Raw genomic sequence first — 13,552 nt, forward strand, 5'->3', positions numbered from 1 at the left:
TGGATTTGAACACAAAGGTATATTCTTAAAAGGACTGGAATATATCCTATATAAAAGCATTATATAGAAGTCTATTATATATAATGTAATATAACATCGTGAACTTCTATATAAATATTGTATAGGAATAATATTTATGTTACACCTTTCTGTAAATATTATGCAAGAATACTTCTACACATAATATATTCTAGACCACTTAAGAATTACATATATTATATATATGTCTATATGGTATACAGCAGTCTATTCTTTTTAAAGTAAATCTTATTATTATTATTTTTTTAGAGTGATGGGGGGGTCTCACTATTTTGCCCAGGGTGGTCTCGAACTCCGGGCTCAAGTGATCCTCCTGTCTTGGCCTCTGAAAACTTTGGGATTACAGGTGTGAGCTGCCACACTCAGCCCAGTCTATTCTAATCTATTGTATAAAATATATAGTATATATTAAGAGGAATATATTCTTCCTTCTACACTTTTAGCCTTTCAAACTTCAAGAAGGATGAGAACCTGATATTACCCTAGTAATCAGAATATTTGAAACATGGAGTGGCAAGGGGGGATTACTGAAAGGGAGGGTAATGTCTAAGAACAAACTTAGCTTTGCTATCAAACCTTAAATGTTACAGTTTCAGCTACAGTGAAAAGTTACGTTTCCCCAAACCCAGTTTTTGTGTTTATCTTAGAAAATGAAAACTTTAGTTGAAATTACCCATTTTCCTACCACTGCAGGGTTGGGCAGGAATCAGGTGTAGTTTATCTCTCCTGCTTTAGTTTAGGCCTGGACCAGTTTTGCCAAAGGAATACTGTTCTTTACAAATACTGTGCTCTCTGTTGTGCAGGCAAGATGGTAGGTAGTGGAGAGAATGTGAAGAATGCTCCAGAAAATAAACTTTTTAATCATCTTAAGAAACCTGGTCTGATTGGATATGTATAATGAAAGTAATAAACATGGATTTGGGGAAATTTCTACTCAAATCTTCTTATAACTTACACTGGTTATCCCCACCTACCTGATTTGGTGATGTTTTAATATGTATTGTTCATGGCTCAACTCAATAAAAAATAGGCTTTTAAAGATGATACATTTTTACACTGCCAGGCGCGGTGGCTCATGCCTGTAATCCCAGCACTTTGGGAGGCTGAGGCAGGCGGATCACAAGGTCAGGAGTTTGAGACCAGCCTGACCAACATGGTGAAACCCTGTCTCTACTAAAAATACAAAAATTAGCTGGGCATGGTGGCGGGCACCTGTAATCCCAGCTACTCAGGAGGCTGAGACAGGAGAATCACTTGAACCTGGGAGGTGGAGGTTGCAGTGAGCTGAGATCATGCCACTGCACTCAAGCCTGGGCGACAGAGGGAGACTCCATCTCAAAAAAAAAAAAAAAAAGATTACACATTTTTTTCATGACCCCTCTGAAAAGACCAGCCTAAGATAAGAAGAATTTCAGCCACCTTTTTCCCAGGGCAATAGAATTAGGTCTTTAAATGAGTTGGGACCAGTGCAGTGACTTATGCCTGTAATCCTAGCACTTTGGGAGGCCAAGGCAGATGGATCACTTGAGCTCACAATCAGCCTGGGCAAGATGACAAAACCCCATCTCTTAAAAAAAAAAAAGACAAAAATTAGCTGGACATGTGGTGCATGCCTGTAGTCCCAGCTACTTGAGAGGCTAAGGTGAGAGGAAGGCTTGAGCCCGGGAGGCGGAGGCTGCAGCAGTGAGCTGAGATCCCGCAACTGCACTCCAGCCTGGGTGATAGAGCGGACCTTGTCTCAAAAAAAAAAAAAAGAAAAGAAAAAAAAATTAAATGAATGGGAATGTCTTCATTTAGGATACTTCAGTGTCACTAAGATTTCTTTTCTATCTAATCTTGCTTGCTGTTGACTGCTGAAAAGAGATGTTATCCCATCTTGATCAAAGGTGTTGAATCCCTGAAATGTGTAGATTGACAGCAGATCATGGAGAAGGGTATTAGAAGTTCTGACTCTCTGGAGCTTCTCTTCCAATGGCTGTTGTTTCTGATCTCTTAGTTTGAAAAGCTTCATTACTACTTATTCATTTATTTATTTATTTATTTATTTTTGAGACGGAGTCTCACTCTGTCCCCAGGCTGGAGTGCAGTGGCACAGTCTCCGCTCACTGCAACCTCTGCCTCCCGGGTTCAAGCAATTCTCCTGCCTCAGGCTCTAGAGTAGCTGGGACTACAGGCGTGCACCACCACGCCCATCTAATTTTTGTATCTTTAGTAGAGACAGGGTTTCACCATGTTGCCAGGATGGTCTCGATTTCCTGATCTCATGATCCACCCGCCTCGGCCTCCAAAGTGCCGGGGTTATAGGTGTGAGCCACCGCGCCTGGCCGCCAGACTCACTTTAAAATCAGTTCTCTAGCCTGTTCTTTTTGGTATGGGGTTAGAATGTAATTTCTCTAGGGATGATTATCATTATTTGTATTTCAAACATTGGTCCCCTCTGTGATGTCACTGTGTCTTAGGTTTACCATCTTTTAGTGTAAAGAAACAGGAAATGGAAACACGCAAGCTTTTCTTTGAACTAGATGAATTCAAAAACACCTGTCTTAGGCATTTGTGTTTCTCATGAGTTTGCGAGAGCCCAAGTGAAGAGGAAGGACAGGCGGTGTTACACGTAGCACTCAAATCCTGGCTTCTAATTACTCTCCTGAGATTGCTTGTACTTCCTGGCCCTTCTGGGATTGAGGACTTACTCATTGTTTGAATCCTGGACCTTTATCCCTTAGGAATAAGAACCATAGGTCCCCATGGGCTGAGCTCCCATGGCCACTCCCAGTTTACCTCCTCTGGAAACAACGGTGATTTTGGCTTCTGCTGTTTGCACAGGTCAAACACAATCACCTCTTCCCTCTCCCACCTCCGTCTTATCTGTGACCTCAACTACCTGAAATTTATAAACTATTACATGCTTTTGTTTCGGGAAATGGGTCCTGATCCAGACCCCAAGACAGGGTTCTTGGATCTCGCACAAGAAAGAATTCAGGGGGAGTCCATAAAGTAAAGTGAAAGCAAGTTTATTAAGAAAGTAAAGGAATAAGAGAATGGCTGCTCCATAGACAGAGCAGCCCTGAGGGCTGCTGGTTGCCGTTTTTATGGTTATGTCATGATTACATGCGAAACAAGGGGTGGATTGTTCATGCCTCCGCTTTTTAGACCATATAGGGTAACTTCCTAACATTGCCATGGCATTTGTAAACTGTCACAGTGCTGGTGGGAGTGTAGCAGTGAGGACGAACAGAGGTCACTCTTGTGGCTATCTTGGTTTCAGTGGATTTTAGCCAGCTTCTTTATTGCAACCAGTTTTATCATCAAGGTCTTTATGACCTGTATCTTGTGCTGACCTCCTATTTGATTCTGTGATTTGGAATGCCCTAGCCATCTGGGAATGCTGCCCAGTAGGTCTTAGCCTCATTTTACCCAGCCTCTATTCAAGATGGAGTTGCTGTGGTTCACACACTTCTGATACTTTTACAAAAACAAAACAACCATTACAAAATATCCTACCTTTTATGTAAAAAACAAAAAAGGAAAAAATAAAATGAATATTTGTTCAAGCATGTCTGGAAGGATACACGAGACACTAATCACAGTGGCGAATTGCTTGTGGAGTAAGGCTGAGGTTCAAGTCTAATAGTTGGGAGGTAGGGCAAGAGTGAGAATTTGCACTGTATCCTTTTATAATTTGAACTCTGTGAGAATGTACTACCATTTAAAAAATACCCATTTAAAATTAACTTTAAAAAGTTGTTCTGCTGTCTGCTTTCTTAAGAAAAATCAGAAAGCAGTGTACCTCTGATGGGAAAGTTGGAATATTTGGAATTATCAACTCAGATTGGAGAATACAAAGCAGTAGTCTTTTGGTTAGACACACCTGGGTTCAACCAGGTTCTTACTGTGTGACTGGAAAATGTATTTAGCCTCTCTAAGTCTCAATACCCTTATCTGAGGAGGACAATAAAAATAACTGCTTAGCCCAGCACAGTGGCTCACGCCTGTAATCCCAGCACTTTGGGAGGCCGAGGCAGGCGGATCACTTGAGGTCAGGAGTTCGAGACCAGCCTGGCCAACATAGCAAAAACCCATCTCTACTAAAAATACAAAAATTATCCAGGCATGGTGGCACATGTCTGTATTCCCAGCTACTCAGGAGGCTGAGGCAGGAGAATGAGTCAGGAGTTTGAGACCAGCCTAGCCAACATGGCAAAAACCCCATCTCTACTAAAACTACAAAACTTAGCCAGGCATGGTGGTGCACGCCTGTAATCCCAGATACTCAGGAGGCTGAGGCAGGAGAATGACTAAGGAGTTCGAGACCAGCCTGGCCAACATGGCGAAACCCCATCTCTACTAAAAATACAAAAATTAGCCAGGCATGGTGGCGCATGCCTGTAATCCCAGCTACTCAGGAGGCTGAGGCAGGAGAATCACTTGAACCTGGGAGGCAGAGGTTACAATGAGCCAAGATGGCCCCATTGCACTCCAGCTTGGGTGACAAAGCGAGACTCCATCTGAAAAAAAAAAAAAACTGACAATAATAATAATAATAATTGCTTAGCTTATCTTTTAGGGATAGTGGGTAGAAAATAAAAAGGAAAATGTTCTCCAAGCACATAAAAAATAGATGATTATTATCAGATTTCTGGGCGAAGTTGTGACAGTAATTTCCCAAGAGGAGGAAGGAACACAGATCTCTTCATCTTCCTCTTTCTTAAGTCCTGACCAAGTTTCAAACTCCTGAGTGGGTAAAAGAGGGGCTATATTAGTTCTCCTTTCATTTTTCTGTCCTCAAAAACCTAGAGAATCTGTGGTGAGTAGTGGAAGAAAATTCAATTTAAAAACATTTATTTGAGGCTGGGTGTGGTGGCTCATGCCTGTAATCCAGGTACTTTGGGAGGCTGAGACAGGCGGATCACCTGAGGTCAGGAGTTCGAGACCAGCCTGGCCAACATGGTGAAACCCCGTCTCTACCAAAAATACAAAAAAAAATTAGCTGGGCGTGGTGGTGGGTGCCTGTAATCCCAGCTACTTGGGAGGCTGAAGCAGGAGAATTGCTTAAACCTGGGAGGTGGAGATTGCAGTGAGCCGAGATCACACCACCACTGCGCTCCAGCCTAGGCAAAAAGCGAAACTCTGTCTCAAAAAAAAATTTTTTTTATTTGATACCTTTTTGATTAGTCAGGGCTCTTCACTGCTGATGAATCATAACAAGCTTAATCAAATAGAGAACTTACTGGCTCATGTAACTGAAAAATCCAGGGGCAGACAACCTTCAGGCATGGTTGGATCCAGGTGCTTACAAGCTATCTCATTAGGAACCTGTCTCGCTTCCTCTTTTGAGTCTGTATTTCCTCTCTATTGGCTTTTGTTGTTGTTGTTGTTAACTTCAACTCTTCTCTTGCGGAGGCAAGGTGGCCGCTAGCCACTCTTGCTCATATTTATTTGGTTTTAACAGCTCCAGAAGAAAGAGAAAGCCTTGCTTTCCTATTGTTCCAGCACATTTTTTGGGCCTGGATCTTATTTCTGCAACTTAAGCATGGTGTCCCTCTCTGAACCAGTCACCAGTGCCAGGGGGATACCGCGCTCTGATTGGATAAGCCCAGGAGCCCAAGAGCCTAGTGCCCAGGGATGAGGTTAACCTTATACAAATGACACAGACTAAGAGAGGGGGAATGTGGTTTCCCAAAGGAAAAATGTCAAGAGGGTCATTTCTAACAGTAGAAAAGGATGCTAGACATGCCTTTCCTCCTTCCCCCTCAAAAAGACTTAGGTCCCCAATGTCTACTCTGTGCGATATATTACTTTTGGCATTATGGGAATGAAATGATAAGCACGACATCCCTCAGAAGGCTTAGACCAGAATCATGTGAATATGCAGTCGCATACACATGAATTTAGTAATGAACAACTTAGTAAGTGCTATAACAGAAATAATAGTTAATAGCTAATATGTATTGAATGCTTTCTAGATCCTAGGTACTAGTCTAAGTATTTTACTTTGTTTAACCTATTTAGTCTCCAGAAGAACCAGAAAAGTAGTTGCTGTCTCTCCATTTTGCAAATGAGGAAGCTGAGGCACAGAGAAGTTAGTTAAAAGTGCTTTTGGAACACAAAGTTCTAGCCCATCAGGATAGTGAGATCTCCATGCAGCTCTACTGTGTGAAGAGGACTTAAAATTTTAGGGTAGATTTCACCGGAGGGTGATAGGGAAACAGTCTAAATTCTAGGAAGAAGGAACAATATGTGAAGGAATGGAGCTGAAGAACTGCAAGAGATGTTTAGGAAATGGCAAGAAGTTTGACTTTAATGCTAGGCTTGCAAAAAAGAGATGGAAGGAAAGTGACGGGAAAAATGGTTCGCTGGGACCGGTTGTAAAGCTTGGCTGCCGTTCCAAGTCCAACTTGTTCCGCAGACTGTAGAATTCTTTAGTAGGGGAGTGGTTGGAGCAGATAAACAAAAAAATCGCCAGACCCCTGAGTGTTTTTAGGTGGGGATGTTGGCTTTGTATCTCTGCCGTACATTCTTGGGATGTTTTGGAAGGTTTTTGCAAATGTCCTGTTGGGTGGCATTGAGATGGTTGTTTCTTTAAATGACTTAGCTCTGCCTTAGTGAAGATCTTTTTAAAAGCAGACCATTTTCTGACATTCTGTTTTCTGCAACTGCTATTGAAGAGGGGCAAAGCCGAGCCAGGCTCTTGTAGAACACTTTCAACACGAGACAAGTGGTTTTGTGTGTTTCTGTCACAGTTTTACAGTGAGGCCATTCAGTACTCAGAACTGAGAAAGATAACATGGCACGCTTATTTAATAGTATTCTATTTGCTCTTCTATTTTGTCCAGTCATTAAATGGTGTTAGAATTGAGAATTAGGACTCTCTTTCCTCGCCAGAGAAAAACACAAGTGACTTGTTGACTACAAGATTTACTCTCACAGATATTTCCAGAGTAATATGAAATCCCGGCCAAGTATCTGCAGAAAAAAGCCAGCGGCATACGCTCCAACCTCTTTTCCTGAGTGCAGCTCCACAGCTACCTCTCCATGCCCAGAAGGACATCATAAATCATTTCTAATTTATGGGGAGCCCAGTCGTGAACTTCACCCTGCTAGTTGCTGGTGTTTGTCATCTACACACTGTGAGCTCCCTTCTTCAGTGCATACAGAGACTTTTTCAGATCATCCATAGGACAGAAGGTTGAGATTTTTTTCCCTAGGACTGGCCCAGCCAAAAATTAAGGAGGAAGAAGACAGAAGATTCTTGTCCCTCAGGGTTTTGCCACAAGTCTCACTTCCTTTATCCCAAATCGAGGACTGGGAAGGGGCAGAAACAATACCGTTATCATGATTAGCTTATTTTCTTTTATTTTATTCAACAAATACACATATTTTTACAAAGCCAACAGCCTGTAAGTAAATGTTGGGGACACAGCAGTAAGCAAAACAGAATTTTGATTCTCAACAAGATGATACTTACATATGTTAGGAGGTGATGATGGGTTTTGCCCGAAAAGAAGAGATAAAGTTGGGAAGGGGAATAACCATTCTATACCAGAAGTTCAGGGAAGGGACTTCTACTAAGGTGACCTTTGAGCAGAGACTTGTGGGACAAGACGGAGTGAGTCTAGCAGGTGTCTGGAGAGATGGCCTCCTGGGAAGGACAGAGGCCACCATGCAGGGGTCACGCCTCAGGGGAGAAGCAGCAGGGCCCCAAGGAATTGAAGCCGAAAGCTAGAAGGAAGTGTTTAGGAGCCAGGCACGTGATAGGAGGGACAGCGTAAGGTGCTGCGGTGAGTTCAGAGATTATTGGAAGTGAGATGAGCAGCCATGGGAAGTTTTGGGAAGATTACCAGAGTATAAGCATGAAGTCAGGAAAATGCAGGGCAGTGCTTCCTTCACTTCCCAGAGAGAATTAGAGTGTACACTGTTGTTATCAGAATTGAACTGTCAAAACGTCAATTAGCCCAATGCAGAGTGATGCAGAAATCATGGCTTTGTTTGATCTTGGTATAAAAAAGCTCTTATGCTTTTCCAGTTGGGATAAAAGTGACAGGCCATGGGCCATTTATTTATTCGACTGGTGGTAATACTTTTCATGGAGACACCTTAGCTACTGTATTCAGCTACATTCAGCGACCCGTGCCCCACTAGCATCTTCCCTGGCAGTATCTTGGTTATGCTGTAGCTGTGGTGCATAGATCGGTGCATAGATTTCTGTGCATAGATTGGTGTGAGCTTCAAAGTCAAAGAGCAGCTGGTGGGATACTTGGGATCAGATTCAAGCAGGCTGCAATAACAGCAGGCTCTCAGTGATGACCTGGAGCCAACTGATGCCGTTTTCTGCTCACAAAGAACTGACTCTAGTCCACAGCTACAGAGAGCTTGGGTTAGACTGATGTGCAGAAGTTACAGGGCGTGCGATTTGACTCCTTCTCTGGAATACCTTCCTCAAAATGAGGGTGATCGACACTGAAGTGGGCTGTGCCTTAAAGTGAGCATCTTCCCTCTGAATGATTTTAAGCAGGTGAGCACATCTCAGGAATATTCTGAGATAGCGCCTGCTTTGTGCGGTGTGTTGGACTAGAATGACCTCTCAGATTCATTGCAATGCAAACCCCCTCTGAGCCCATGGAAAAGTGTCCAGTGAATGTGCTCTGCAAACATGCAGGCACTATATAAACAAGAGGCAAATATTTTAAAAGGTGAAGAATGAGATACTTGTACTGCTGTGAGAGCGGTGGTTGGAATGTTGTGCCCCAGCAACATACTTTCCGTGCTCAGTCGCCTGCAGTTTGTTCTCGTTGGCCCTCTACACAGGTATCCGCATTGTGTGTTAAACATGCTCTCAGCCAAAGACCAAACAAATAGCCAACGGCATTTTCCTATCAGAGCCTGTTTATAGGAATTAGAGCAAAAGAACAAAGCTGTTGGTTTTGATTCTTGGCAGGAAGCCAAGGCTGCTGCTTCAAAGCTCCAGAGTTTACAAGAAAGAAAAGAGGGGGAATTTTTAGTTTACAAGGAAGAAAGGGGGAATTTTTAGCTGAGACTAAATTAGAATTTAAGCAAAAGAAAACTCAAAACTAAAACTAAAGAATCCTCCGGGATCCATAATGGAAAGGCAGAATAAGAAACCTGGTATATTCCAGGCTATCGGATGATTTTTTAGTGCAAGAATGAACGTTTTAAAAGGTGCCCGAAGCAGAGATTACAGACACAGCCTCGATTAATGATACAGGATCACACAGCATTTGAGCTTTATGAATTGTCCTTAGTGATCCTTGAATTTTGTCCCTTATTTTACAGATAATGGATGAGAGGCCCAGGAACTCAAAGTGACTGCCCAGGGTCACTCAACTAGTTATAGGAATTCAAGGACTAGAATCCAGGACTTCTGGTAGCCATTTTGTGTTTTGGGTAATTTTAAAGAAGCAGCAAACAAGTAAAAGTTTTGTTTCTTATGAGCAAAGGGCCGATTAGGAAGACAGCCACAATGATTGAATTCTGAATTGGCAGTGCATTTGGTTTGCGAGAATGTGGCCTGATCCCTAGGCCAGAGGCACTTGCTCTTGCCTTCTTGCCACCTTCATCCTCAAGTTTAGGGCAGAACAGCCATGAATCTCTGGGCCTGTCCCCAGGAATGGAGTCCAAGACAACTGTTGGAGGAGGTCTACAGAATCCTGCCACTCCTCAGAGCCCAGTCAAGCATGAATGGGTTTTTACAATCCCTGGGAGGCTACAGTGGTCAAGGTCCTTCTAAAGCACCTGCAAAATCCCAGCAGTGTCACACCTGTCACTGTGGGTGTTCTTTGGCTTCCTGCATTGATAAGAGTTCTCTCCTCTTGGACCAGAGGCTGAACAAATTGAAACTGTATTTAAATAACAGCACTCTTTTTACATAATAGAACTCCCAGTTAAAAACAACAAAAAACAAACAAACAAAAAAACTCCTTGCCTGGTTAACTTTTTTCACTGAAATCACTAACCTTTAAGTGAGCTGTTGTTACTTGCTTCTGGAAGAATGGAGTGAGGGAGGAATCCAAAGAAAGGGAGGGAAGCCTTCTGTGTATGTCTCCTTTTAAACCCATAAGCTGTTCATTGTCCTTCTTTTGACCATATATTCATTCATTCACTCATTTTCCTGTTTGTTTCTATTCTGATTCTATCCAAAAAAAGTTTGACAAAACTTACAGTAAAGAGCTTCTATATTGTACATAAAATGTAAATAAAGTCAGGTTTTAGAGAAGGAGGAAACAGATTCCATCCACGAATTGTCATATGAAGTCTGTGTCAAATATCCAGTTTTACTCTGATCTTTCTAGCAACCAGGATTTAAAAAGGAATACACAATTTCTAGTTATCAGAAAGGAAAAAAAATCCAGGTTCTTCAAGAAACTAAGTGTTGCTATTCTGCATGCAATTAGGAAACACCTATGGAAGACTTTCATGCACTTACTACAAAGCTGGCTGCCCAGGGCACGTCCTCCCACCCTGTCTCCTATCAGTGTCCTTGCTTGAGGCCCTGGAGCCTCTGAGCAAACATGTTTTAGTGTTATCACAAATGTCTTCTTAGTGTTATCGGTTGCTCCCTTTGGATGTGTCAAGGCCTGGTTTGGGGTAATGGCTTTAGTTTAGTTGAAATGATGTTGTCTAGAGTAGTTCCAGGATTTGCAGATTATGAGGCCAGGAGCAGGAATCGAGGAGCATCAGAAATCTCATGCTACTGTAGCTGCCTGTTCTCTAACAGTGTAGCTTTCCTGCTCTTCAAAGTGCTCTAGACTCCTTATCTGGCCCTTCGCTGCTGTGTCAAAGTACATTTTTGAACAGAGGGTCTGGAGGAAATAGAGTCCTGCAGAACACACTTTGGGAAATGTTGACTCAGGATTAGGAGATGACATGACCACGTGTTAATTTTACGCACCTTCTTGGCCCCTGAAAGTGAGGAATGGACTTTGCAGTTGCATGGACATGTAGAGCACAGGATTTAATACTATACACACTCAGGAGAACACTACTAAGCTCCCAAGCCCCAGTTCGAAGTTCTACCAGGAGTTTACATTTCTTCCAGAAGAAGAATCAATATTAAGATTCCCATGACTTTACATGTCTGTGAAAACTGATTATTATTATTATTATTATTTTCTGAGATGGAGTTTCGCTCTTGTTGCCCAGGCTGGAGTGTAATGGCGGGATCTTGGCTCACTGCAGCCTCTGCCTCCTGGGTTCAAATGGTTTTCCTGCCTCAGCCTCCTGAATAGCTGGGGTTACAGGTGCCCACCACTATGCCCAGCTAATTTTTGTATTTTTTGGAGATGGGGTTTTGCCATGTTGGCCAGGCTGGTTTCGAACTCCTGACCTCAGGTGATCCACCCACCTCAGCCCCCCAAAGTGCTAGGATTACAGGCATGAGCCACTGTTCCTGGCTGAAAGCTGATTATTCTTAATTGCCTTCTCCATCCTCCTAAGACCTGGGGATTGTCAGGTAATATACCAGAACTCTCCAGAATTAGTGAGAATGCAGGAGAAAGAGTAATAGAAATATGATGTGTTGGGCTTTTGTAATAGATGGAGTGAGAGAGAAAACACTAGAAAATAATTCATTTTCCTGGAATGCAAATGGGTTACCCAGAATATTTACTGAATGTTTATGTTTTTTTAATGTAAGCATACATATCTTCTACATACACTGCACATCCATAGAATCATATGTTTTAGAATGCGACATTTCTAGCTTCAACGTTAGAAGCAGCCTTTATACTCTCTAGTTGGTATGGAATAATATGTCTGGAAGCCAGGCCAAAGGTGGCCATTTGAAAGACCAGGGATGGCGGCCAGACTTCAGATCATGAGCTGCAGCCATTTGCTCTTGTCATAGCTGTGTTGATTCAACTCTGATCATGTGTTTTGTTAAGCAACTAAGAAAACGAGTTTGAGCCCTCATGTGAGCAGAATAAATGTGCTCAATTCTACTTGGAATGTTTTTCATAATTATCTTAAGGAATGACTTGATTCTTACTTGTGCTTGTTCTTTTTAAAAGTATTAGAAAGGAAGATATCCACACGACAAAGTAGAGAGGAGCTGATAAGAAGGGGAGTTCTTAAGGAATTGCCTGATCAAGGTGAGGAAATTAATCATACATTTTAAATATTTTGGTCCTTCATTCTTTGGTCTTTCTTTTGTTTTCTTTTGAAATTTAAAATGATCATGGTCTTTGTAAGGTAAAGCAGTGATTACTGCATTCCAAGAGCCTTGCTCCCATTGGTGATGCCTTTGTGAGCTGCAGAGAATCTGAAGTATTACAAAATTCTAGTGACTTTCCTGGTGAATCCGTCACCATATGTCATTCTAAACCTAAAACTCTGCAAAGGTACATCCGAGGCTGATACAGATGAGATACAAGTGCTTATGGCTCCTTCTCTTCTGTATTCTTGAGCTTCAGTCTTTCTATTCACATGAAACTCATGTGTTTGAGTAAATGCAAAGTTTTAGCTTGGTTCATGCTATTTTGTTTCTTAAGACTACCAATAAAACAGAAGAGAGAAGGCACACATACCTCTTGTCCTTTGCACTCTATAATAACACTGAAATGTACAAGCAATAAAACATGAATAGGCAGACTAAACTAACCTGCTTTCTGCCTTCTCTCAAGTAATTTTGCAGTATTGTTCTCTTTTCATTTCTCTGAATCTTTCCCTAGCAATGATTATTTCTAATTTTTTCCCCTATCTCTGATCTTCTCTTTTTTTCTCTATCCTCCCAAGGAGGAACTTTGTTCAGAAAAGACAAAGATCAGATAGAAACTGGTACTGACCCTCAAAAGAAGACACTAACATTGGTTATTTCTCCAAATAAATAATACCTAATCATTTTCATCGCTTCCACTATTAAATTTAAAATTAAAGGACATTCTGTTGCAACATTGTTGATTTATCTCATGCCTCCCTTCACCTCACATTTACTGTAATAATAAAGTATTATTATTGTACTTTTATGGGAACAAATAAAATGCTATTAATTTAGAATTGAAATTGAAATTGAAATAATAATACAGCTGTTTTCCTGACATATATTCCTTGCAAAGGACTTAACATTTTTTGGCATTCACTATTTATAAATCAAAATGACATGCTTTTTCCAGCATCTGAATAATTCCAGAGTGGAGCTGAAAAATGCTTTCCTGTTTTTCTCCTGATTCAAAGAAAATAGAGAACTCTGGAGTGAATAGTAGCATTTTCTTAAGCCCTCGCAATTTTAGGTATTTTACTTCAATTTCTGACCTGTCAAACTTTTCTTACTCTACTTTATGAATGAATTTTATGTTTTCTCTGTTTTTCTATTATTTTGAAGCTACTTATTTCCTGTTTGAGACTTTTAAGAGTTAAAAATGCATATTTCTAACTTTTGAAACTTAAAAGTAGACTTGCAATATCAAAATTAATCCCCTGTCCAATGTCTCTGAAGGCAATAGAGAAATAATACACCCATTGAAAGCTTAACACTGGGCCATCAGCTTTATGGGATGGGCCA

General features: G+C 41.4%; 1 protein-coding gene across 12 annotated transcripts in view; it reads left to right on the plus strand.

Annotated features, from left to right (window-relative positions):
• PHACTR2 (phosphatase and actin regulator 2) overlaps positions 1-13,552 on the plus strand; it is a 295,091-nt gene that overhangs the window by 199,873 nt on the left and 81,666 nt on the right. For all 12 annotated transcript variants that reach the window (XM_005552008.5, XM_005552013.5, XM_015448732.4 and 9 more), the window contains exon 3: positions 12,063-12,143. In XM_005552008.5, coding sequence (XP_005552065.3) covers positions 12,063-12,143 — 81 coding nt within the window. The remainder of the gene's footprint in view (positions 1-12,062; positions 12,144-13,552) is intronic.

This window comes from Macaca fascicularis, chromosome 4, assembly GCF_037993035.2.
Source record: "Macaca fascicularis isolate 582-1 chromosome 4, T2T-MFA8v1.1".
Lineage (NCBI taxonomy): Eukaryota > Metazoa > Chordata > Mammalia > Primates > Cercopithecidae > Macaca > Macaca fascicularis.